General features: G+C 37.7%; 1 protein-coding gene across 1 annotated transcript; it reads right to left on the bottom strand.

The window, feature by feature from the left end:
* Positions 1-820: 820 nt before the first annotated feature.
* On the bottom strand, positions 821-21,430 carry LOC145786668 (uncharacterized). The gene is made up of 4 exons (XM_082598379.1): positions 21,210-21,430; positions 4,513-4,973; positions 3,088-3,182; positions 821-2,655 (listed from the first exon to the last, which is right to left on the bottom strand). Exons 1-4 carry the CDS (start codon positions 21,380-21,382, stop codon positions 2,623-2,625), a joined length of 762 nt encoding a protein of 253 aa, XP_082454505.1. The 5' UTR covers positions 21,383-21,430; the 3' UTR covers positions 821-2,622.
* Positions 21,431-27,708: the final 6,278 nt, after the last annotated feature.

The following is a 27,708-nucleotide window of genomic DNA, read 5'->3' as shown; positions in this document are numbered from 1 at the left end:
TAACGCTTTTTCACTACGAATTTAGCACAAAAAAACTACCATTCCGTAACGTTTTGCTTGAACCCCCTCCCCTCCCGATGTGACGCTAACGTAACGCTTTGCATAACCCCCCCCCCCTCGAAGGCGTTACGTAATATTTGAACGTTCCCTTATGTGGCTATTTGTTTTCTAAACATTTTGTAGGCAATACCAATGTAACATGCTGATTTATAAATTCTACAGAAAATTGGCACATCTTATGGAACTGTTGTTGAACGTTCGTTGCCTGGTTCACTGTAAGGTATTCAACGACATTTTAAAGGCCATGCTCACACTTTCACAAAAAATATTCTTTTACCCTGGCCACCTTTCATATTGATACAACGCTTGTAGACGTTGTTGATTACCAACTCAGTTTGGTTCGTTTGTTAGTTAGGCTACTTGAAACAAATGTCTAAAAGTGCAATGTGTCATGTGTAACACCTAACCTACAGCAAAAGAAATCGTGGCATGGAAAAGGTACCTACACTCTTATGACTTAGCAAGGAAAGTAACGGCTTTTTAGTTAACGCCGTTTTTAGCATCGTAACGGTTTTGTGCAGCCTACTGTTTTAATCATATTAGTCTACTTGCAAATAATTTAACAATTTCGTTAAGGCTTAGCCTTGTCGAAAAAGGTGAAGGCTTGATGGCTACCTAGAGATCGTGCCTGATTTGTCACATTTTGCAGATTTTTGCGATCATTGCTGTGACTGAAACTGTCTAAAAATTCTGGGTAGGGAGTAGGTCTCTGACCAACGCCTTGACGCGATATGAGTCATTTTTTGCTGGCAGACAATAATTAGGAAGGTAATTTGTTATTTGCGCAAATTGCTTTGTAGTGCAAAAAGTGCATGGAATACTGTTTGCACAGAAACGGAAAAACAAAATTGATGAAATTCTGTGTTCAATGCAAGAAGACTTTCAAAATAAAATGTGAACTGAGAAATTTGACCAAGAAATGGCGAAAATAGGTCAAAAACCAAGTCTTTATCATCTTTTCTACCTAAAATACACAATCACGAATATATTTTGCGAAATAAATTGATAGAGTGATAGATAAGGCTTTTGACCAACGGCATACTTTTTTCTGGTGTTATTTGATAAAAGCCGATGGAGTAATTAGCAATAAGAGAGACGTGGATCTGATGGTCTCGGCCAGTAACTCTTGCCGCCAAAAGAAAGCAGTAACAGATACGGTTAACGTGCGTTGTTCCAGCGCACACCCCGAGAGTCGAACTAGCGCCGCTTGATCTTGAAGCTATTTCGTTCCAGAAGTCACGCCAAGTGCAGATCAAGTGCCGGCAAAGAAAGGTTTATATAACAACACAGGAAAATTTTTTAAGTCATGTATCATCATCATCATAATCCTTCGTCGGTTTGTTCCCCACTAGTGGGGGTGGCCGATTAAATCACAAATTATTTACATTCACAGCTGTAAAAAATCACTAAACGAACACGAAACTAGCACTTCTGTAAGTAAATTGCAATACATATAATTCAAAATTGAACCTATTCTGGACAAGCTTGATTTTATTCAATTTTTTGATTTGTAAAACCTGTTCAAAAACCTGAAAAAATAAAATGAACGTAGGTATGAGTTTGATAATACAACAAAGCTGTACAAAATTCTGAGCTTGACTGCAGTGAATCGTTGATACATTGATACAAACATTTACTAAACAGAGTTTTTGCATATACAGTAAGTGTCACACTGTTAGCTTACAAGACCAAACCTTAATTTACAGTAAGATATGAAGCTCTGAGCATTCAGCGGGTTTAATCATAAATTAAATTAAATAGAAGACCTATTGACAATAACGAAGCCACACCCAATTGCAGCAACAGTAAAATCAAAAACTCTAAATCTGTTCGGCCATACTAAAAAGATCAAAATACAGTAGGGAGACCGCAAAACACCCAATTGCAGCAACAGTAAAATCAAAAACTCTAAATCTGTTCGGCCATACTAAAAAGATCAAAATACAGTAGGGAGACCGCAAAATCTGCATGGAAGAAAAAGTTAACGGAAAGAGAAAAATAAGCAGACCACCAAGTCGATGGCATGACAACGTCCAGGCATAGACCGAACTCAATTTGACGACACTGAGCGAGCTACAAACAGTGACTCATGGAAACAGATAATCACGTTGATGCGCAATCTATTTGAAGTGGAGATTGAATATAACCATAAATAACAGCAGTGTGTCGATATCTATGTTTTGAGTGGTCACAAGCTGAGCTGATTTTTGTCAAACTTGAACGAGCATAAGTAGCAAGTCAGCAACTGCCTTAAAATATAAAAAGGAGGAAGTGCACTTGCGTTAGAACAGGCCAAGCAACTTGATCGTTTGCGCTGCATCGCTAATGAAAACTACAAATTGTCACGATGGAGATACAAGCACAATCGATACACAATTAAGAAAATTAAAAGCTATAGTTGAATCAAAAACGCTGATCAGACAAAAAACGAAAGGTATTTCCTGAAAAGCTACAAAGAATCACTATAGTCTAAAAAGGCTCAATAAAGTTAAACGTCGTGTCAACTACTTTCGCGGAAAGTCAGCCTGAGTGAATGGCTCACCACAGTTTCAGTGATTACTGTCATTGTTCTTCTATTCCAAGGCTGGTACCTTTCTAGAAAAAAATAGTATTTGTAATCATAGAAATAAAATAATGATAGAATTGCTGTAACATTTACACATTAAAACCACCATTTTAAGGACTGCTCTCCATTCAGCGGCACCTAATCGTTGAAACAAACCACTAACAACACTTCAACAAACACAAACTTCACTCCGTCAATCTCGATAACTGGGCCTGCGTCAGGAGTTCAAAGCATCTACATTCTACAAGTATGCGAAACTGCCAGGAATAACCTTTCAGAGGCTTTTTCAGTACAAGGATAAAGATTCAAACCAACCAACTATTGCCTAAAAACCACATTTTTTTTGATTAATTGCAAATAATCTCACCACACAAAATCTTAGTAAGCATAAAGGCAATACCGCAACACCCTTACAAACTTTCAATCATAAAACCCCTGGGTGAGTTTTGACTTCAACGAACCTCTATTTGTTTCGTTTGCTCCTCTTTCGTAGATTTGTCGTGATTGTTCCCGGTTTTCTGTGTTGAATCATTAGTAGCTGCTACAAGATCACCATCTATCACAATACAAAATATTATTTGACAAAGTAATGACCGTTCAAATGACGATACACTATGTTCAACCAGAGGGCCATGTGGGGCCTAGTTGAAATATTTGCTTCGCCTTGTTGATACTGTCGAGTATTTTGTTTTGTGTAAAAATGACAGGTTATTACCGTCATTCAAATCACCAAGCTGTTGGAAACAATTCACGTGCACGGACATTTTGCCGAAAGGACATTTTGCCGAAAGACATTTTGCCGAAAGACATTTTGCCGAAAGGACATTTTGCCGAAAGGAGATTTTGCCGAAAGACATTTTGCCGATGGACAAATTGCCGAAAGGACTAAGGTTGTGAACGATAGACTAAAAGTCATTGTGGAGAATATTGATACATATAACCCAAAAATGAGTTTCGGAAAAATGTCCATTTAGCAAAATGGCTTTCGGCAAAATGTCCTTTCGGCAAAATGTCTTTCGGCAAAATGTCTTTCGGCAAAATGTCTTTCGGCAAAATGTCCTTTCGGCAAAATGTCCGGGTACCACAATTCAAACGAGTTTTGATCTTCTGCTTGAATATGACAACGTGTTCAAACTTTTAGTGTGACAATTTGACCATGTGATGGAAGCCCACAGAATCTGAAACCTGAGTTGCTTGGTTTCAAAGCAAGTATAGAGTTGAAAGCATGGTTTTATAAAGTACAAAATTTCAATTTTTATAAGAAATGTTCATTAACAAATGTTGCCCAACTTGAAGCTAAAGACAATGCTATGTGCAGTTGTGCACCTAGGCCAGTGGCTATGAGCACAACTTATGGGTGTGAAACATACACTATACACTACAGGCTATTTTTCAAATTTAACAGTTTTGAAATCAAATTCAAAAAGTCTGGTATCCGAAAATCCTGATAGGTTGTACCATTGAAAAGTGGCTACGAACCCAGTTTCAAAAGTTTACATCGACAAAATGGAAAGACTTCAAAACAGGTTCACTGAATTATTAAATTTCAGAAGCATATTAACACTGATGAATTAACCTCTGGAAATATCCACTATCCAGTTATGCAATCAGACGTGAGAAAGAGGCGATTTAATTAAAAACATGAATCAATTTTTCAATCAAAGAAGCAATCCACCACAAAGAGAAAACAACAAGTCAAGGAGCATCATCAAACAAATCCTCTAACTGAGACATTCATTTTCAAATCAATTGATTAACAAATGGAACACTTTACCTTTATACTGTACAAAGTTATAATTTCTGAAGTCATAAATACTTTCAAAAACAGCATTTATAGTACCGGTATATTAAATTTATTGATAAAGGATATTGTTAATTCCACTCACCATCGCTAACTTTTTTATTGTCATCATTGTTGTTATTATTATGTGCAACTTCTTTATCTATTTTGTCAGTCTTCCCTTCTTCAACAAAACTCTCCTTGTTGGAAGAGCTTTCACTTTCCTTTATATCTTTCGAAGCACTTTGTTTTGTAGACGGTTCTGTTGCTTTGTTTTCTTCAGGTCGACTTTGCTTGCTTGTACTTTGCCTATCACAATCAGGTTTTACATCATTACCCTTTCCTTCTTCAACATCTTCAAATTCCTTCCTCTGTTTGAAATCTGGATCATGTGTGTGAGTGATTTTGTCTTCATAATCATCACATTCACTTTCTGAGCCAGAGGGTTCAGATTCTGATTCACCTCGACCCTTTCTTGCAGCTTTAGCAAACTCTTTTCTGTATTGGTTGTCCTCTGGCTTCGGAACTGGGCGATTGAAGCGAGATTTTGGAATTTGCGCATTCAAGCTGCAGTAAAATATAGGAAAAAGATTTAGTCATTGATGAAGAATCTTTAAATAGCTCATAGCTGCAACCAGGGCTGCGATTTTTTCTTTCTTGTCGAGACCAAAAATTCTGCATTTGTTTATCGAATAGGAATATGATGTCACAAGAGTCAGACAAGCGTTTGGCCGCGAATTACAGTACCGTACAAGTTGTGTGGATGTACGTCAGAGTTACTTACTTAAGTTTTTGATTGCACGCTGGTTGAGTGATTGCAAAGGAGCATCAAGCGCTAAGTTATGTATATACCTACCGGATGTGTATATTATTTGTTTTGCTCCAGGAAGAGAACTGTTATAAAAGTGAAACTGAGGATCGCAAAAGAATAAGCCCTTCTTAGACTATACCGCTAGCGTAATCTACTGCGTGATGGAGATTTTTGGCATCTTTTTAGTCTTGCTTAGTACGTAATGGTTATGCACGTACCAGCACGCAAACACAGTTAAGAGCGAAGTCTGCAAGTTACCAAGAAACACAGCGAAGAAAAAGCGAAAAATAAACTGTGAAAATAAAATGGAACAATACTACGATAATACGAAACAACGGCGTAATGTTACAGCGTTTAAGGTGTGCCGAGATGGCAAACAAGCCTTTTCGTACAACATTGCAACAAAATAAATCAAATCACATAAAGTAACACAATTGAACAAATTAATTAATATAACAGTGAAAGGAACGAACATTAGTAACAAGACAAACATTAATGCCAGGGCATGCTTGCTGCTAGATCTTGATTTTGCTGCCTCTGTATGACTTTAGACCGGATAGATCCGGTACTCTTTTTTTGAAGATAGAAATGTCAACCATTTGGAAACAGACAGTCAAGTACTTATCGCTACAATGGTTTCGTCAGTGAAATCGGTAGGCTGCACATGCCAACCAGGTCCCTGATGCCAACGAATAGGCTATTTTCTAGATGCAAAACACTTGCGTAATAAGTATCCCATAGAGTCAATTATGTTAATTGGCTCATACGGCGAAATACAAACTGGCAATGACGTTGACAACTAAAAGTAGCCTATTTCGGTTATTTTATCTATAAAAGAAACCCACTGTGTCGAATAGCACGAAACGTGTGGCACACAGCGGCAAAATGTGCGAAAAGTGTACGAAAAGTGTGCAAAAAGGGTCGAAATCTTTGATGCCAGGTGTCGAGCGGCATTGCCGCCAAAAAAGGCAAAAATCGCAGCTCTGGCAGTAACTTTGCTACTGACATCCACAAAGAAAATAGACAACGTTTAAAGCCATCAAAATAAGTGCTTTGAAAATACTTGTACTTGGATTACTGGACAAAGGAAAAGTATTGTGTCAAAAAGGTAATTTTTTTTGATTTTGTCTCATGTTATGGCAGTTTTGTTACACCAGATGTGATAAAAATTGTACGCATCACATGAAACTTGAAATCTACCCAAGGCGTTTTCATAAAACATTTTAAAACTCTGACAAGCTTCCACTAAGTTGACTAGAGAAGTAGCTCGGAATGTGGTGTGTAGTTCTCATCAATGGGTGGCGTTACCATTTTGGTGAGATATGTGACAGTTTCGCTTCCGTCGCCCACTTTGGCCGTCGCCCACTTGGCTCGTCGCCCACTTGGTCCGTCGCCCACTTGGTCCGTCGCCCACTTGGCTCGTCGCCCACTTGGCTCGTCGCCCACTTGACTCGTCGCCCACCTGGTCCGTCGCCCACTTGTCTCGTCGCCCACCTGGTCTCGCCCAAGTGGGTATCGCCCACTTTGTCTCGCCCAGTTGTCGTGTACCGATCCTTTTCACCTCACATTGACAAGATGGTATCTAAGACAAATCGTATCGTTGGTACCATAAAAAAAAACTTCACTTTTCTGGGTGTAAATGTGTTTCTCATACTTCTTCTTGCTTTGAGACTTCTTCCTCATACTGCACAAATCTTAGTAAGAACTATACTGGAATATAATACCATCTGGAGGCCAAGCTCCAAATATCAAATTGCAAAAATAGAAGCAGTTCAACAAAGAGCCACAAAACTTGTGTATACATGGATTTTGAGAGTTTTAAACCTATCCAGAAAGGCTGCAAAAACTTGGTCTGCCACCATTGAATACAGAAAACTCTGAGGTGACCTCATTGAAACATTCAAATATATTATATGCAATATGCATGGTTTGTATGACGTCGATGTCAAGAATTTATTCTCACTGGAACTAAAAAATATCGCTACAAAAGGACACAGCCTTAAGCTGGAAAAGCCAAGGCCCAAGTCTACAAAATTTGGTAACTTTTTTACTTGTGTAATTAATGAATGGAACCGTCTCCCTGAGTATGTGGTTGCTTCACCAAGTGTAATTTTGTTTAAATCTTCAATAGATAAAACAATTCAATTTCCAAAACCGAGATATTGTGTATACCCCACAATGTTTCTAATTGTTATATATATATATGTTGTGTTTTGTTAAGAAGCAAGTTCTATTTCTAATATTTTTAGTTATTTTCTAACCGCAGACATTGCACACAGTCTTTTCTATGTATATATATATAATATAATATATATTATATATAATTGAAAGATGAATAAGCAGTAAGCACTCTGCTTTGCAACATCTCATATGCTATTATTATAACTACCATCAACCGCAAACTTCCCACCAATAGCAATAACCATAACCACTGTTATCAACATAATCTCGCAAAACAGGAGCAGATAATATTACAATTACACAGCAAGCAAGACATTCGTCATCGTGAGAGCGTCTGGGGCCGAGGGTCTATTCTTTTACCACCCCAGATTCACGATGTTCCCGGACTACACTGGAAGGCTACTAGAGAGCAGTCAGTCTTTGGTTACATCATCCATGACGCGCAGACCTTCCACTCCGTTAGGTGGCTTGAAGATGAAGCAGTCATTGATGATGTGGTCTGCGGTCTGTTCCTCGGCACCACATTCACAGGAGGAGGAAGAGGCCATTCCCCATTGGTGCATGGCTGAGCGGAAAAGCCCGACGCCCGTACGGAGACGGTTGAGGCGCACCCATGCCTGTCTTGGTAGTTTTAGACCGATGGGGCGTGTGTCGGCGTCGGGGATGAACGAATAGAGTCTGGTGGCGGTTGACTTCCATTCAGAACTCCATTTATGGTCCGCCCAAGCAGCCGCAGAGATGTCTTGTACATCAGCTTCGTTGATAAGAAGTTGAACGGCTGGCACGAATGGGTGTCTTGATTTCAGTCGACGGGGGTGCTCGTTTGCAAGACATTGACTCAGTATAACTACCAAACCTTGCATTATGTAAGCTAGTGGTTCTAGTGGCGGAATGGTGAGTCCGATCCCTATTCGATGATTTTTTCAATTTTATTTTTAAACTTTAAAATTATCGGGTACCGTAGCCTAATTATCATTGCCGCTTTAGAGTTAGGGGCATAGGCGCCTAAGCCGTGGGGGCCAGGCTCCCACGCATATTTCTGCGTGGGAGCAACTTTTTATGCTGCATTGATACATAAAACAATAGATGAACTAGCGATCGGTAACAGGAAAACATTTTTAAATGCAAACCGCAACAGCTTCGCGATAAATAATCACTAGAACGAGTAGCGATGCTACAATCCCACCCAGACAAAAAAAATCTGTCATTTTCACATTGATTTAACGTCTGCAGACGTTAAATCAATGTAAAAATGGCTGATTTTGCTGCCTGAGACATAGCAAAAATCTACCATTTTGCGTCGATTCAATGTCATCAAATGTTGATTGTTGAATGCACACAAAAACAACATAATTTGCTACGTTGACGCAGCGTGCGTTTAGCTTAATGCGCTTGCAAACAGACCCGATGTCGCTTTCGAAAGTCGAAACCTCTGCAGAGAATTGTCGCGGCAGTGAATCGCTTGCTGTGAAAATGAACTTGAAGTCTCGGCCCGAGGTAACCACTAACCAACATAACAAGGGCTGGTACAAACCGCATTGCGCACACGCGGCATAATCAACACAACAACGGACTCGCGCAAACTGCATGGCGCACACACGACCGTTGCCATAGAAACCCGATCAAAGGCGGGTAATATGCGCATATTTTGTTTCATCTGCAACACGAAAACGGGCGTATTACAGCCAATTGAAACTTGAAAGCTGGTCAGCGATAAGTTGCAATATTGTAGTAAAAAGGGAGCAATGTCAAGTCGAAAACTTAATCAAACGTCTCTCCGTAACTATTTTTCAAGGGCTGTTTACGGATGTCAGAAACTTTTAAATTTATTCAAGGTGACGTGCTGTTCGCTGTTAAATTGATGTAAACATGAATGATTTTACTTTCAACAGGTATATTTTCAAGCGTATGATCAAGTTAGTATTTTCATTCCATTTACAGTATACCTTTTGGGTCTGCTACTATTCGGTGAGTCCGATTCGGTGAGTTCCTAACCCCTAACCTTAACCTCTAACCCTAAAACGACAATGATAATTAGGCTACGGCAGGCCTCGAAATTCACGGCGAACATGTCCGCCGTCACAGCATGTGATGTCCGCGGGAAGTACCCTCTAGATCGGTCATATTTGTCCGCCGAGAAATATCGCAGAAACTGGCGATACAAATCGTCATTGCATAGCACGAACAACTGTTGCAAGAATATAATTTGCGCTGGGAATGCGAAATTATCGCATTCCAAGCGCGCATCTAGAAAAAGTTAATACTGTATCTCTTACCTTCCATTCAAGCAGAAAAACTTTCGAAATTTACGTTGCTTCAACGATTGATGACATTGAATCAGCGTAACAGAGGTGAATTCTTAGCTAAGAATTGATGGGAGTACCGGTACTTCTACACTAATCACGCGCAACTTAGTTCAAGTCTTATGTCACAATGTCTGGCTTTGATCTCCGAGTAATATTGATAATGCAAGGTTGGTTACAAAGTTAGATTATAAGAGTATAGGCTACTACAGCAAGATGCCGCAAAACTTAAGTTTTGGTATTACAGTAAGAAAGAAGAGGCCCAGGGAAATTTCTGAAAGTGAGAATGAGGGCGATGAACCTACTACTAGGAATTTTAGTGGTGATAGATGCATATATTAAAGGAACAACGAATGTAAGGATTAGCTCTGTCAAAATTCACAACACATCGTTTACCCCAAGCCATCAATTTCCGGTCATCAAGGCCATCGACAATATGAGTGACAACAAAAAAAATCAAAATTAAGAGGCTGTTTGAAATCGCATATTTTATCGCTAAAGAAGAGCTCGCATTTACGCTTTTCCCTCAACTAGCCGGTCTGGAGAAAAGACACGGAATAGATCTCGGTATCACGTATCTTAACGACAAGCAGTGATCTCGTGGAGATTGGCGCACGTCTTTGAAGATCGATGTTATTGAAGCTCTAATCATGCGCATATGTTTGAATGGCCTTGACTGCGCTGATTATAACTCCGAGCCTGCCGTGGTCTCGTGGAATACTGATACTATTTTGGAGAGGCGACCGCATCACGGAGAGGGGAAAAAATAAATGTGCTTTTTCTAATGTTTTGTTTATTCTTTTCGTCACTTTCGCTCACATGACACGCAAAAATAAACCTAAAGAAAAAAGCCTAGTGAAACTTTGCACATCAGAAAATAGTAGCGTTACGCGTTAGTGTAGAAGTTTTCCCACTCGTGCCCAGAGCATTGTGACGCAAGAAGCCACACGACCTCGTTCGGTGGAAGTTAATCAGTTATGCGGCGGATTATTTTTTTATTATTTATTTGCATCAGACACAAAAAGTCCATAGAATTTAAATTTTTAACAATCATCATATTATCATCATCATCATATTTAGTAGCTACACAACGTCAAGCGCACGTCGTTGATCTGATGAAAGCCTTTCAGACACTTTGCTGAAATTTTAAAAAGCCTAAACCGTAGCTATGGTTCTCAAATGGCGAAGACTTATCAAGATAAAGGGATTAAGTATGACGATCGACGTTAAAACTGGTGTGTCCGCCGTAAGACTTAATTTGTCCGCCGAGATAGCTGCTCAGACCGGACACGTTTGTCCGCCGTCAACAAACACGAATTTCGAGGCCTGCTACGGTACCCGATACTTTTAAAAAAAAATTCAAAAAATCACTGAATAGGGAATCGGACTCACCGAATTGGACTCACCGAAACGGGCCATTCCGTACCTTTTAGTAAACCTTTTCGTCTCTTGTTTCATGCTAATAAATCTAGTTCGTTGCTAAACTTTATGTTGTGCTTAGCTTAAAGAGTCGCAGTCCATCAACCGCTAGCCAACGCAGACGCATAGCATGTGTTTTGGTCGAGTTTTGTTTATAATAATTAACGGTAGGTCGAACGTAGCGATAACTCCAAGTGTGGCAATAAAAGCAATCCTAGTGTGACGACATGTGTAATTACGTCACCCATCTGCGTGACATTTCGCTGAATTTACGTTGCTGCTGATGAAACACGCTTTCGCCCCCACGGCCAAAAAAATAGTTAGGCGCCTATGGTTAGGGGTTAGAGGTTAGGAACTCACCGAATCAGACTCACCGAATCGGACTCACCGAATAGTAGCAGACCCTCTAGTGGGGCGTAAAATATTTGGTGCTGGTTTAGGATCGGCCGCCTTGGTTAGTGACGTCACAAAAATCTGTGACGTCATGCAAAAAAACGCAACTACTTTTAGGAAGGGTGCAAAAACGCGGAATAGAAGTAAAAGCGGAATGCCTATTGATTTTTAAATATTTGTAGGCATTATTATTGATCTAGCGCTAACTTAAACTGTTACTATTTTGTACCAATTCTCAGCAATTCATTTTTACAATAAAAATACTTGCTTTATTAACGTACCAACTTTCACGTTTATATGTCATCTACAAAACGAGCAATGTTATCTACAAAACGAGCAATCGTGGTTCAGTATAAGCCGCCCACAGTTTGCTGTGATCGATGAATACTGCCTCCACCAAATATGCTGTAGCTTTCTCATTTCTGCTCGGATTTTAACAATTTTACTATCGTTGGATGGCATTATGCTTCATCTACCCGAATGGATTAATTGCCAATCTAAAGTAGGCACTATATTTATGTAGCGCTAACTTAAACTTTACTATTTTGTACCAATTCTCAGCAATTCAATTTTTACAATAAAAATACCAAACCAACAGAAATTAAAAGAGTATGTCTTGTTTTATTAACCTAACAACTTTCACGTTTATATGTTATCTACAAAACGAGAAATCGTTGTTCAAACGTAACCGCTCGACGAAGCTTTTTTCCAATGGATTTTTCAAGGCGATTCGATCGTGGTTCAGTATAAGCCGCCCACAGTTTGCTGTGGTCGATGAATACTGCCTGCACCAAATATGCTGTAGCTTTCTCATTTCTGCTCGGATTCTAACAATTTTACTATCGTTGGATGGCATTATGCTTCATCTACTCGAATGGATTAATTGCCAATCTAAAGTAGGCATTACATTTATGTAGCGCTAACTTAAACTTTACTATTTTGTACCAATTCTCAGCAATTCATTTATTACAATAAAAATACCAAACCAACACAAATTAAAAGAGTATGTCTTGGTTTATTCAAATGTTAACTTTCACATTTATATCTAATCCATAAAACGAGCAATCGTTGTTCAAACGTAACCGCTCGACGAAGCTTTTTACCAAAACAATGCAAACACAAAGCGATCAGTTTCCAGTGTTCATTACAAGCCACCCACAGTTTGCTGTGATCAGTGAATACTGCCTCCACCAAATGTGCTGTAGCTTTCTCATTTCTGCTCGGATTTGAGAAATTTTACCATCGTTGGAATGCACGATACTGCATCTATCCAAATTCATTGGTTGCAAGTTTAAAGTATGCACTATATTGATCTAGCGCTAACTTAAACTTTACTATTTTGTACCAATTCTCAGCAATTCATTTTTTACAATAAAAATACCAAACCAACACAAATTAAAAGAGTATGTCTTGGTTTATTCAAATGTTAACTTTCACATTTATATCTAATCCACAAAACGAGCAATCGTTGTTCAAACGTAACCGCTCGACGAAGCTTTTTTCCAATGCATTTTTCAAGACGATTCGATCGTGGTCCAGTATAAGCCGCCCACAGTTTGATGTGATCGGTGAATAGTGCCTCCACCAAACATGCTGTAGCTTTCTCATTTCTGCTCGGATTCTAACAATTTTACTATCGTTGGATGGCATTATGCTTCATCTATACGAATCAGTTAATCCTAATTCACAAATAAACACTGGAGCCATTAACTGATGGTTTAAACTTTACTATTTTGTACCAATTCTCAGCAATTCATTTTTTACAATAAAAATACCAAACCAACACAAATTAAAAGAGTATGTCTTGGTTTATTCAAATGTTAACTTTCACATTTATATCTAATCCACAAAACGAGCAATCGTTGTTCAAACGTAACCGCTCGACGAAGCTTTTTACCAAAACAATGCAAACACAAAGCGATCAGTTTCGAGTGTTCATTACAAGCCGCCCACAGTTTGATGCGATCGGTGAATAGTGCCTCCACCAAATATGCTGTAGCTTTCTCATTTCTGCTCGGATTTTAACAATTTTACTATCGTTGGATGGCATTATGCTTCATCTACCCGAATGGATTAATTGCCAATCTACAGTAGGCATTATATTTATGTGGCGCTAACTTAAACTTTACTATTTTGTACCAATTCTCAGCAATTCATTTATTACAATAAAAATACCAAACCAACACAAATTAAAAGAGTATGTCTTGGTTTATTCAAATGTTAACTTTCACATTTATATCTAATCCATAAAACGAGCAATCGTTGTTCAAACGTAACCGCTCGACGAAGCTTTTTACCAAAACAATGCAAACACAAAGCGATCAGTTTCCAGTGTTCATTACAAGCCACCCACAGTTTGCTGTGATCAGTGAATACTGCCTCCACCAAATGTGCTGTAGCTTTCTCATTTCTGCTCGGATTTGAGAAATTTTACCATCGTTGGAATGCACGATACTGCATCTATCCAAATTCATTGGTTGCAAGTTTAAAGTATGCACTATATTGATCTAGCGCTAACTTAAACTTTACTATTTTGTACCAATTCTCAGCAATTCATTTTTTACAATAAAAATACCAAACCAACACAAATTAAAAGAGTATGTCTTGGTTTATTCAAATGTTAACTTTCACATTTATATCTAATCCACAAAACGAGCAATCGTTGTTCAAACGTAACCGCTCGACGAAGCTTTTTTCCAATGCATTTTTCAAGACGATTCGATCGTGGTCCAGTATAAGCCGCCCACAGTTTGATGTGATCGGTGAATAGTGCCTCCACCAAACATGCTGTAGCTTTCTCATTTCTGCTCGGATTCTAACAATTTTACTATCGTTGGATGGCATTATGCTTCATCTATACGAATCAGTTAATCCTAATTCACAAATAAACACTGGAGCCATTAACTGATGGTTTAAACTTTACTATTTTGTACCAATTCTCAGCAATTCATTTTTTACAATAAAAATACCAAACCAACACAAATTAAAAGAGTATGTCTTGGTTTATTCAAATGTTAACTTTCACATTTATATCTAATCCACAAAACGAGCAATCGTTGTTCAAACGTAACCGCTCGACGAAGCTTTTTACCAAAACAATGCAAACACAAAGCGATCAGTTTCGAGTGTTCATTACAAGCCGCCCACAGTTTGATGCGATCGGTGAATAGTGCCTCCACCAAATATGCTGTAGCTTTCTCATTTCTGCTCGGATTTTAACAATTTTACTATCGTTGGATGGCATTATGCTTCATCTACCCGAATGGATTAATTGCCAATCTACAGTAGGCATTATATTTATGTGGCGCTAACTTAAACTTTACTATTTTGTACCAATTCTCAGCAATTCATTTATTACAATAAAAATACCAAACTAACACAAATTAAAAGAGTATGTCTTGGTTTATTCAAATTTTAACTTTCACATTTATATCTAATCCACAAAACGAGCAATCGTTGTTCAAACGTAACCGCTCGACGAAGCTTTTTACCAAAACAATGCAAACACAAAGCGATCAGTTTCCAGTGTTCATTACAAGCCGCCCACAGTTTGCTGTGATCAGTGAATACTGCCTCCACCAAATGTGCTGTAGCTTTCTCATTTCTGCTCGGATTTGAGAAATTTTACCATCGTTGGAATGCACGATACTGCATCTATCCAAATTCATTGGTTGCAAGTTTAAAGTATGCATTATATTGATCTAGCGCTAACTTAAACTTTACTATTTTGTACCAATTCTCAGCAATTCATTTTTTACAATAAAAATACCAAACCAACACAAATTAAAAGAGTATGTCTTGGTTTATTCAAATGTTAACTTTCACATTTATATCTAATCCACAAAACGAGCAATCGTTGTTCAAACGTAACCGCTCGACGAAGCTTTTTTCCAATGCATTTTTCAAGACGATTCGATCGTGGTCCAGTATAAGCCGCCCACAGTTTGATGTGATCGGTGAATAGTGCCTCCACCAAACATGCTGTAGCTTTCTCATTTCTGCTCGGATTCTAACAATTTTACTATCGTTGGATGGCATTATGCTTCATCTATACGAATCAGTTAATCCTAATTCACAAATAAACACTGGAGCCATTAACTGATGGTTTAAACTTTACTATTTTGTACCAATTCTCAGCAATTCATTTTTTACAATAAAAATACCAAACCAACACAAATTAAAAGAGTATGTCTTGGTTTATTCAAATGTTAATTTTCACATTTATATCTAATCCACAAAACGAGCAATCGTTGTTCAAACGTAACCGCTCGACGAAGCTTTTTACCAAAACAATGCAAACACAAAGCGATCAGTTTCCAGTGTTCATTACAAGCCGCCCACAGTTTGCTGTGATCAGTGAATACTGCCTCCACCAAATGTGCTGTAGCTTTCTCATTTCTGCTCGGATTTGAGAAATTTTACCATCGTTGGAATGCACGATACTGCATCTATCCAAATTTATTAGTTGCAAGTTTAAAGTATGCATTATATTGATCTAGCGCTAACTTAAACTTTACTATTTTGTACCAATTCTCAGCAATTCATTTTTTACAATAAAAATACCAAACCAACACAAATTAAAAGAGTATGTCTTGGTTTATTCATATGTTAACTTTCACATTTATATTTAATCTACAAAACGAGCAATCGTTGTTCAAACGTAACCGCTCGACGAAGCTTTTTACCAAAACAATGCAAACACAAAGCGATCAGTTTCGAGTGTTCATTACAAGCCGCCCACAGTTTGATGCGATCGGTGAATAGTGCCTCCACCAAATATGCTGTAGCTTTCTCATTTCTGCTCGGATTTTAACAATTTTACTATCGTTGGATGGCATTATGTTTCATCTACCCGAATGGATTAATTGCCAATCTACAGTAGGCATTATATTTATGTAGCGCTAACTTAAACTTTACTATTTTGTACCAATTCTCAGCAATTCAATTTTTACAATAAAAATACTAAACCAACACAAATTAAAAGAGTATGTCTTGTTTTATTACCCTAACAACTTTCACGTTTATATGTTATCTACAAAACGAGCAATCGTTGTTCAAACGTAACCGCTCGACGAAGCTTTTTTCCAATGCATTTTTCAAGGCGATTCGATCGTGGTTCAGTATAAGCCGCCCACAGTTTCATGTGATCGATGAACACTGCCTCCACCAAATATGCTGTAGCTTTCTCATTTCTGCTCAGATTTTAACAATAATAGTTGGTCAAGCAAAAATAGTAGGCTACACATTTAGCCAAACGCAGCAGCACCACTTTTCAAGATTAAACAATAGAAACCCGTTAATGATGCAGAAATCAGTAGTCTTAACAGCATCAAATTTTACGTCTTGAAGCAGTTTAACATCGCCTGTCTTAATACGAGAAGTAGAATGGGGTGACTTTGGTCCAGTTATGAGACACCGCTTACTTTAGTTTTACAATGGTTCTGGGAGAAAACTTTAATTAACCCATATTGAGGGCTATCAAGAGCCCTTACATGTTACCAAGTTTGAAGTCATTTGGTCCATGCGTAGAGTTAGAAAAAAAAAAAAAAACTATAAGTGGTTTTCACTCCAGTGTTTTAAAAAAACTATAAGCAGTAATCTTTTTTCAAGACATGCTCATTGCCAACCCCAAAAAGGGGTGTCACTGGCCCCTTTCAGAGTTTTTAAAATACTTTCAACAATCAGCACTCGTGATTACGTATCAAATATCAAGTTAATCGAACGAAAATGTACCACTAATATATGGCCTAGCACCTGGTTTCCGTTTGTATTTCCTATAGGCATGTCAATTTTTGAAATATTAATCTGCACTCCATCAAGCCAAAATTGATGAAAATGGATCACTAACACAACTAAAATCCTGTAATAAACGACAAAAAGTGGATTAACATCATACAAAAGTGGCCAAAGTCACACCATATTTTCTACATGTCAAGGGGTGACTATAGCCACCTAGGTGAAAGAAGCAAATGCTCAGCAGCCAAATTACATAATTAATACTGAACCTAGAGCTAAGACCTACGTTCTGTCAATGCTTGGCATACCCAGTATGGTCAGACACTGGCGTGCCAGGTAAAAGTTTGCAAAGTTATTTTTTGGTGTTATTTGGCGGCCATATTGGATCCTCCAGAGTGAACAACTGAATTCACATTTTTCCTAAAAAATTCTGAAAACACACAAAAGAGGATATTTACAAACCTATGCAAATGACCAAAATATTGCAGAAATATTTTAAGTTGCTCAAGTTAACCAGTAACCTTTTTTTTGTTTGGTATAAAGTCGCCCTTGATGGCCAATGTCAACCCATTTTACGGAATGATTTGTTCTTGATGAGAAACATCTGAAGTAGCATCTATCTATGATCGAAAAATGTTTGGAACTGCCTATTTCATCCAAAAATTTGTTAATTTTTTAAGTTGGTACACTATTGTTTTTGTGGCAAAAATGGGACCCCCTCAAACTTAAATAAACGAAAAACTACTCGTTTTTCCTTTACAGTGCTTTGCTAGGGGAGAAAGTTGCCCGACTTCCCTCCCCCTCTCGGAGCACCTGCTCGGTGCCCATGAGATTCGCGGGCCCCTAATCAAGGCACTTCTAACAAAAACGCGCTTTGTATAAATATACGACTTAGTTTCTTCAATTTCCAGGACCTCTCGGAAGGGTTGCGGGACCCTCAAATCATCTCAAAGCAAGACATACTCTTTTAATTTGTGTTGGTTTGGTATTTTTATTGTAAAAAATGAATTGCTGAGAATTGGTCAAAATAGTAAAGTTTAAACCATCAGTTAATGGCTCCAGTGTTTATTTGTGAATTAGGGTTAACTGATTCGTATAGATGAAGCATAATGCCATCCAACGATAGTAAAATTGTTAGAATCCGAGCAGAAATGAGAAAGCTACAGCAAATTTGGTGGAGGCACTATTCACCGATCACATCAAACTGTGGGCGGCTTATACTGGACCACGATCGAATCGCCTTGAAAAATGCATTGGAAAAAAGCTTCGTCGAGCGGTTACGTTTGAACAACGATTGCTCGTTTTGTGGATTAGATATAAATGTGAAAGTTAACATATGAATAAACCAAGACATACTCTTTTAATTTGTGTTGGTTTGGTATTTTTATTGTGAAAAATGAATTGCTGAGAATTGGTACAAAATAGTAAAGTTTAAGTTAGCGCTAGATCAATATAATGCATACTTTAAACTTGCAACCAATGAATTTGGATAGATGCAGTATCGTGCATTCCAACGATGGTAAAATTTCTCAAATCCGAGCAGAAATGAGAAAGCTACAGCACATTTGGTGGAAGCAGTATTCACTGATCACAGCAAACTGTGGGCGGCTTGTAATGAACACTGGAAACTGATCGCTTTGTGTTTGCATTGTTTTGGTAAAAAGCTTCGTCGAGCGGTTACGTTTGAACAACGATTGCTCGTTTTGTGGATTAGATATAAATGTGAAAGTTAAAATATGAATAAACCAAGACATACTCTTTTAATTTGTGTTGGTTTGGTATTTTTATTGTAAAAAATGAATTGCTGAGAGTTGGTACAAAATAGTAAAGTTTAAGTTAGCGCTAGATCAATATAATGCATACCTTAAACTTGCAACCAATGAATTTGGATAGATGCAGTATCGTGCATTCCAACGATGGTAAAATTTCTCAAATCCGAGCAGAAATGAGAAAGCTACAGCACATTTGGTGGAGGCAGTATTCACTGATCACAGCAAACTGTGGGTGGCTTGTAATGAACACTGGAAACTGATCGCTTTGTGTTTGCATTGTTTTGGTAAAAAGCTTCGTCGAGCGGTTACGTTTGAACAACGATTGCTCGTTTTGTGGATTAGATATAAATGTGAAAGTTAACATTTGAATAAACCAAGACATACTCTTTTAATTTGTGTTAGTTTGGTATTTTTATTGTAATAAATGAATTGCTGAGAATTGGCACAAAATAGTAAAGTTTAAGTTAGCGCTACATAAATGTAATGCTTACTTTAGATTGGCAATTAATCCATTCGAGTAGATGAAGCATAATGCCATCCAACGATAGTAAAATTGTTAGAATCCGAGCAGAAATGAGAAAGCTACAGCATGTTTGGTGGAGGCAGTATTCATCGACCACAGCAAACTGTGGGCGGCTTATACTGAACCACGATCGAATCGCCTTGAAAAATGCATTGGAAAAAAGCTTCGTCGAGCGGTTACGTTTGAACAACGATTTCTCGTTTTGTGGATAACATATAAACGTGAAAGTTGTTAGGTTAATAAAACAAGACATACTCTTTTAATTTGTGTTGGTTTGGTATTTTTATTGTAAAAATTGAATTGCTGAGAATTGTTACAAAATAATAAAGTTTAATTTAGCGCTACATAAATGTAGTGCCTACTTTAGATTGGCAATTAATCCATTCGGGTAGATGAAGCATAATGCCATCCAACGATAGTAAAATTGTTAAAATCCGAGCAGAAATGAGAAAACTACAGCATATTTGGTGGAGGCACTATTCACCGATCGCATCAAACTGTGGGCGGCTTGTAATGAACACTCGAAACTGATCGCTTTGTGTTTGCATTGTTTTGGTAAAAAGCTTCGTCGAGCGGTTACGTTTGAACAACGATTGCTCGTTTTGTGGATTAGATATAAATGTGAAAGTTAACATATGAATAAACCAAGACATACTCTTTTAATTTGTGTTGGTTTGGTATTTTTATTGTAAAAAATGAATTGCTGAGAATTGGTACAAAATAGTAAAGTTTAAGTTAGCGCTAGATCAATATAATGCCTACTTTAAACTTGCAACTAATGAATTCGGATAGATGCAGTATCGTGCTTTCCAACGATGGTAAAATTTCTCAAATCCGAGCAGAAATGAGAAAGCTACAGCATGTTTGGTGGAGGCAGTATTCATCGATCACAGCAAACTGTGGGCGGCTTATACTGAACCACGATCGAATCGCCTTGAAAAATGCATTGGAAAAAAGCTTCGTCGAGCGGTTACGTTTGAACAACGATTGTTCGTTTTGTAGATAACATATAAACGTGAAAGTTGTTAGGTTAATAAAACAAGACATACTCTTTTAATTTGTGTTAGTTTGGTATTTTTATTGTTAAAATTGAATTGCTGAGAATTGTTACAAAATAGTAAAGTTTAAGTTAGCGCTACATAAATATAGTGCCTACTTTAGATTGGAAATTAATCCATTCGGGTAGATGAAGCAGAAATGAGAAAGCTACAGCATGTTTGGTGGAGGCAGTATTCATCGATCACAGCAAACTGTGGGCGGCTTATACTGAACCACGATTGCTCGTTTTGTAGATAACATATAAACGTGAAAGTTGTTACGTTAATAAAGCAAGTATTTTTATTGTAAAAATGAATTGCTGAGAATTGGTACAAAATAGTAACAGTTTAAGTTAGCGCTAGATCAATAATAATGCCTACAAATATTTAAAAATCAATAGGCATTCCGCTTTTACTTCTATTCCGCGTTTTTGCACCCTTCCTAAAAGTAGTTGCGTTTTTTTGCATGACGTCACAGATTTTTGTGACGTCACTAACCAAGGCGGCCGATCCTAAACCAGCACCAAATATTTGTAGTGTACAGAAGTGTTGATCTGGGTCAAAAAAAGTTGAGAGCAATGTCCAAACATCTTAAGAATACCATTGTAACATGTATATACAAACTTACTCATTGACAAGCCAGTCTTTGAAAAATTTCAAGCTGGAAACATTAAGTATATTGTAATTGAATTTCACAAGTTCAACAAAATCCTCCAGCATCTTCAATCTATCCACAGAGATGCCGTAATTGGCCAGACCTCTTTTCTCTCGCTTTTCTATTGATACATATGGACTATTCATTATAATTAGCGGTTAAAGAAAACTTTGAAGAGATCTATGTAAGTTAACAAACAACAGCACCTAAAATTAAAGATTTTATCAGTGATTATTCTATTATAATCAAATATTGATTGATTGATTTATTTCATTGTAGGTAAATATAATGCAATAAATACAGCAATAAAAAAGGAATTCCCAGCAACGAGAATCTGCGAAGAGACCATGGGTCTTCGAGTCAAGCAGGTACCCCAGATTCTAATAGAAGATCTAGAATTGCGATAACAGTTAGTTAAGTAATCTAAAAGATCACTACGAATAAGCGACATAGGATAGAGAACACAATAAATAATTCAATAACGAAAATTGAGACAAGGTGTTAGATGATAGTCTTGCACAGAGAAATATATTTAGTAACCAATCGGTAACATGAAGGACAAAGGTAGTACAAAATTAGTCGTGCTAATATTTGGCGATGAGTGAATATTTGTGTTGCTTTTTAAAAGAATAAAATGACAATTTACGCATGCTCGTTGGTAAGGAGTTCCAGACTTTCACTCCGGCATATTTAATGCTGCACTGGAGTCGGGATGAGGCGTAACGTGGGACAAAATAACAATCATTGGTAGAGTGTCTAGTAAGACGTGCATTATATATACATGAGGTTAGGTTAAACCTGAGATGTGCAAACCGTGACCATGAGCTTAAACTGTTTGGCGAGCAAAAAGGTTAAAATTTTAAATAATATATATGTGGCCAGTTAGACAATTTTCATTTATGAATCAAGTTTGCAACATTCAGTAAACACTATTTCTTGTTTGCCAATCCAAAAAGTTTAACCAGTCTGAAATTAGGCAAGCTGAGCATTTAGGTAGCTGTGGTTAGGCTAGCCTATTTATTGCATGTACATTTGTCATAATATACTATAGCCTAGTGAATAGATATTTCCACTTTCCAGTAAATGCAATTACAGGCACAGCTGACAGTACAGTAGTATTGCTCCTTCCACTAGTACGGTAGGCTACTAGGTCATATTTTAAGGGTAGACAGTACTAGGTCATATATTCAAACCAGCTTGCCTGTCTTTTTTTGGGTGTATTTTAGTCCAATTAAGCCAAATGTGAATTTTTTTTATTTTTAGCAGATTGCACCGAAAAAAAATGAAACGAGCCATAATTTCCCGTAAAAATTCATCGCGCTACACAGCAGCGCAACTGGAAAAAATCAAAGGGAGTCGGCAACGAGAAAACTAACAATTATTTGTAGAAGTGGATATATATATCACAGTTAGATTGTTAGAATATTGGCCTAGTGTAAACTGACAGCACAATCTAATAGTCATTTTTCGGAAGTTAGTTGTTGGAACACTAAGAAACTTTTTTGGCTGAATAGGTAGGCTAGGCTATGGGTATTGGGTAGGCTATGTGACCTATGGGTAGGCTAGGCTAGGGTAGACTATGTGACCTATTGTTGTGCCAAAAAATAAAGGACGCATGAGCTTTGTATGGATAAAAAATAACTAGCCTAATATGTGAAAAATGGCCCGTTGGTGAAACATCTCCCCTAATTAAAGAACGTTTTCTTTTCAAAAAGGAGGCACTGGAGAAACTTGCAAATGACCAAGTGCAAAAGGCAGAATGTTGACAGCAGACAAATGGACTCCTCGAGAAAATGGAGTTGCTCAAAATTGGAATCTTAGTGGTTTTTTGAAATAGCTTACCCGATCGCTTCCAGGCAAGTCAAGTCTCTCTTTAAACAAAGTGGCAAAATCTCATCATTGCTTCAGCGCTGTGTGCCTCTTTGGCAGGATCCCTATACTGACTTTCAAAGAACAATTCGCTAAGCTTGAGTCAGAGGCGCAGAAGCTGACTCAAGTGCCGGATTACCGACCAACAAGCACAAGAAGAATTGTCCAAAATCGAACGCACGATGAGAATGTAGGCAGTGGCCGTTCAGTTTCAGATGCAATGGATATCTACTAAAGACAGATTCCCAGTGGAAGTTTTCCTTGTAGTATTGGACAGCCTACAATCTGGTTGGAGCAACGTCACAAGGCATACACCAATTCATAAAGCACATTGCTATTGATTACTCCTCTCCAGAACTCAAATATTTCACATCGATTAAAAAAAATAATATTGACATCACGTTTCCTAACATTGACAATTTGTTACCGTACGCTTTTATCTATGTATGATGGTAACTAATTGTACTGGAGAGAGATCATTTTCAAAATTGAAGTTGATTAAAAACTAGCCTATCTGCGAAACACGATGGGGAAGAGCGGCTACACTATGATCAAAAAAGTATCAAATCTATAAAATATTCAATTACTTTCCAGTCATTATCTGTACCGTACATCAAATCAATCTGCTACAGGCCCCGCACTTGGTTAATCCGGCACTGGTTGCGACTATACGGCCATGGCCCCCAGGTTGGGAACCCCTGGGCTAAACAGTCATCTAGTTAGCCACCGCCCCATCACAGTAAATCTAACTACACATTCATACACTAGTGTGCAGAGGCAGGCACACTACTTCAATGAATAAAAAGGGTTCGCGACTGAGATTGAAAAACAACTGCTGTTAGTTTGAATTTCCATTCTCAGACTGAGTAAGCCGAGGATGAAGATTCAAACCAGCAACCAAGAATTAACCAACGACCAATATGTGATTGTGTGCTAGAACAGGCTACAACACTTGCAAAAGTTTTCCTGAAATAGCGGGGAAAAACGTGAATACCACCACCGAATTGCAACAATTATTAGCCTATGTAAAACATACAAAAACTGGACAATTTGATACCAGCCCAATTTCCAATATGCTTCAAAATATTTTTGACAGACTCAACTCAATCATATATATATGCTGATGTCTAGCATCTCTAGATCTTATGATTTTACGCTGAAATTAGCATGTAGATTAGGGTGGATCGTTTTTCTACTTTTTTTCTTAATCGCTTACTAATAGTGCGAAAAAGTTGTGCAGTTGTGCACTGACTACAATGCAACCGCCAACATTGTAAGCACAACAAGACTTCAACAATCGGAAACTTCACTCTGTCAATCTCGGTGACCGGGCCTGTGTCAGTGATTCAAAGCCTCTACAAGTATGCGAAACTGCCAGGATTAAGCTCTGCAAGAAGCTTTCCCAGTCCGAGGCACTGTTGCCACTCTCTTGTCATGGAAAAGTACTAGATTTGACTGAAAAAAACACTAGATTCACAATAAAAACACTAGTATCATAAATACACGATCATTTACATGCACAATGTACAAAAATGACAGCCAATGGAGTTAGTTAGTGTTAAAAGTCCTTAAAATTTCAAAATAGAACTGAATTTCCTTGAAAGTGAGAGCCCTGAAGTAATAGCCGTAGGAGAGTAAAACATTTTTGGGGAGGGCTAAAAAAATTTTCCCAAATTTTCTCAAAATTTGGCCTTTGCAAACATATTGTCAAAAACGCAATATTACTCATAATCATCTCTGAGATGGTGCAAGTATAGACTCCGCCACCTTGGTCAACATGACGTCACAAAACAGACTCAACTATTATTGGTAGGGTGAAAAAAAGGAAGGTAAAAAGCGGCGGAATGGAGGTGATAAGGCGGAATGGATATGGATTTTTTGACAATTTTAATGTGTTTTTACAATAAAAACATTAAACCAACGTCGAGTGTTGAGTATAACTACCTAGAATGACATAAAATTTACCAAATTGCATCAATTCAACTAAAAACTTACCCAATACACTTTAAAAATAAAAATATGAAACGTTTGCAACTAAATGTGTTGTAGCTATCTAATTTCTGCTCGCATTTTAATTTTTACAATAAAAGTACCAATCTAACGCAACTGCAAAGAGTATGTCTTGCTTTATGCACGTGGAAAGTTTCATGTTTATATCTTATCTACAAAACGGGCAATCGTCGTTCAAACCGTTGTTCAAACGTAGCCGCTGGGCGACGCTTTTTTCCAATGCGTTGTAAACGCGAATCAATCCTTATTCAGTATAAGCCACCCCCTGTTTGCTGTGATCGATAAATAGTGCTTCCACTAAACTTGCTGTAGTTTTCTCGTTTCTGCACCGATTTTAACAATTTTGCCATCGTTGGAAAGCACGATCATACATCTACACGAATCAATTAAATGCAAGCACAAAATAAGTACTGGATTTATCTTGTGATAACTTAAACTTCATCAACTTGTAACAATTCTCAGCAACTTAATTTTTGCAATAAAATCATTAAATCTTTGCAAACTAAAAGAATATGTCTTGCTTTATGCACCTAGAATGTTTCAGGTTTATGTCTTATCTATAAAACGGGCAATAGTCGTTCAAACGTAGCCGCTCGGCGACACTTTTTTCCAATGCATTGAAAGGCGAATCGATCCTTATTCAGTATAAGCCACCCCCTGTTTGCTTTGATCGGTAAATAGTGCTTCTACTAAACTTGCTGTAGTTTTCTCGTTTCTGCTCGGATTTTAACAATTTTGCCATCGTTGGAAAGCACGATTATATATCTACCCGAATCAATTAAATACAAGCACAAAGTAAGTAGGCATACTATCTTTATCTTGTGATAACTTAAACTTCACCAATCTTTAGCGATTCTCAGCAATTTAATTTTTACAATAAAATCATTAATCTTTTGCAACTGGAAAGAGCATTGTTTGCTTTATTCACCTGAAAAGTTTCAGGTTTATATCTCATCTACCAAACAAGCAATCGTCGTTCAAACTTAACCGCCCAGCAAAGCTTTTTTTCAATGCATTGTAAAGGCGAATCGATCCTTATTCAGTATACGCCACCCCCATGTTTGCAGTGATCGGTAAATAGTGCTTCCACTAAACTTGCTGTAGTTTTCTCGTTTCTGCTCGGATTTTAACAATTTTGCCATCGTTGAAAAGCATGATCATACATCTACACGAATCAATTGGCTACAAATCCAAAACAAATACCATCTTTTTCTTGTGATAACTTAAACTTCACCAACTTGTACCAATTCTCAGCAATTTATTTTATACAATAAAATTATTAAACATTTGCAAATTAAAAGAGTATGTCTTGCTTTATGCACATGAAAAGTTTCAAGTTTATATCTTATCTACAAAACTGGTAATCGTCGTTCAAACGTAGCCGCTCGGCGACACTTTTTTCCAATGCATTGTAAAGACGAATCGATCCTTCCGTACGCCACCCCCTGTTTGCTGTGATCGGTAAATAGTGCTTCAACTAAACTTGCTGTAGTTTTCTCGTTTCTGCTCGGATTTTAACAATTTTGCTTACAATGTCAGTGCACAACTTTTTCGCACTATTAATAAGCGATTAAGAAAAAAAGTTGAAAAACGATCCACCCTAATGTAGATACTTGCAAAAAAAACATTCAATGTGTAATAATTGACATAATTGCATTGCAAACAAAATAACAAATATAGAGATAGCCTACTTGAATGGCATGCTCATGGTGGCCTATATAGCCTACTAAAGGTCACCAATCACCATGGGCATGCTATATGGGCAACTAATTTTAATTCAAATTCTTTGGTTGCATTGCTCAGCAGCATTGCTCGACAGCACTAGAGCAGTAAGCCAGCAACTTAACAGCATTCTATACAACCTAGCTCAACCTAACTACAGTAGCCTACATTTGAATCTCGACTACATTCTCTTCTTTTAACAAGTTTTAGCAATCTCATGTTGTTTTGAGACACAATACTCAAACCAACCCAAAAAACCGCAACTCGCAACCTTCAAAAAATCCCGCAACTCAGGATGAAATCGAGCCCAATTGGGCGTGAAAATCGTAAGGTTAGCAACCCTTCTGACAAAGCCTGGATAGGTTATTCCTAGTAGTTTAATGTAGCATACTTGTAGTTGTAGAGGCTCTTGACGCAGGGCCAGTTACCGAGATTGGCAGAGTGAAGCTACAGTAGAATTCGCCTATAGTGACACCTGAAGGGACCGTGGAAAAAGTGTCACCATAACAGAAGTGTCACTATAACCGAATTCTACTCAACTGTTGCGTATGCAAACGAGACTTTGCAACAGGTGTCACTATTATGCGAAGTGTCACTATATGCGAAGTGTCACTATAGCCAAAGTCACTATAGGCGAATTCTACTGTAGGCCTACTTACAGAAAATCTGCAATTTTACATCTCCCAGCATGCAAACTATTGTGATGAAACCGCTTCCAAGCATAGGCTACACTCTACACTGAAGTAATAAAATTTGTAGATGAGCCAGTTAGAGAAAAGTGCTTTGATAAAGTTGTAGAAGAAAATACTTTCTACCTTAAAATGTCGCAATCAATTTTTATGTTTTTTTAAGGAACATGACTAAGATCCAA

The sequence above is a fragment of the Aplidium turbinatum genome, chromosome 17 (genome assembly GCF_918807975.1).
Source record: "Aplidium turbinatum chromosome 17, kaAplTurb1.1, whole genome shotgun sequence".
Lineage (NCBI taxonomy): Eukaryota > Metazoa > Chordata > Ascidiacea > Aplousobranchia > Polyclinidae > Aplidium > Aplidium turbinatum.
The sequence above is the reverse complement of the archived record's forward strand: the minus strand, read 5'-3'. Positions and strand labels throughout refer to the sequence as shown.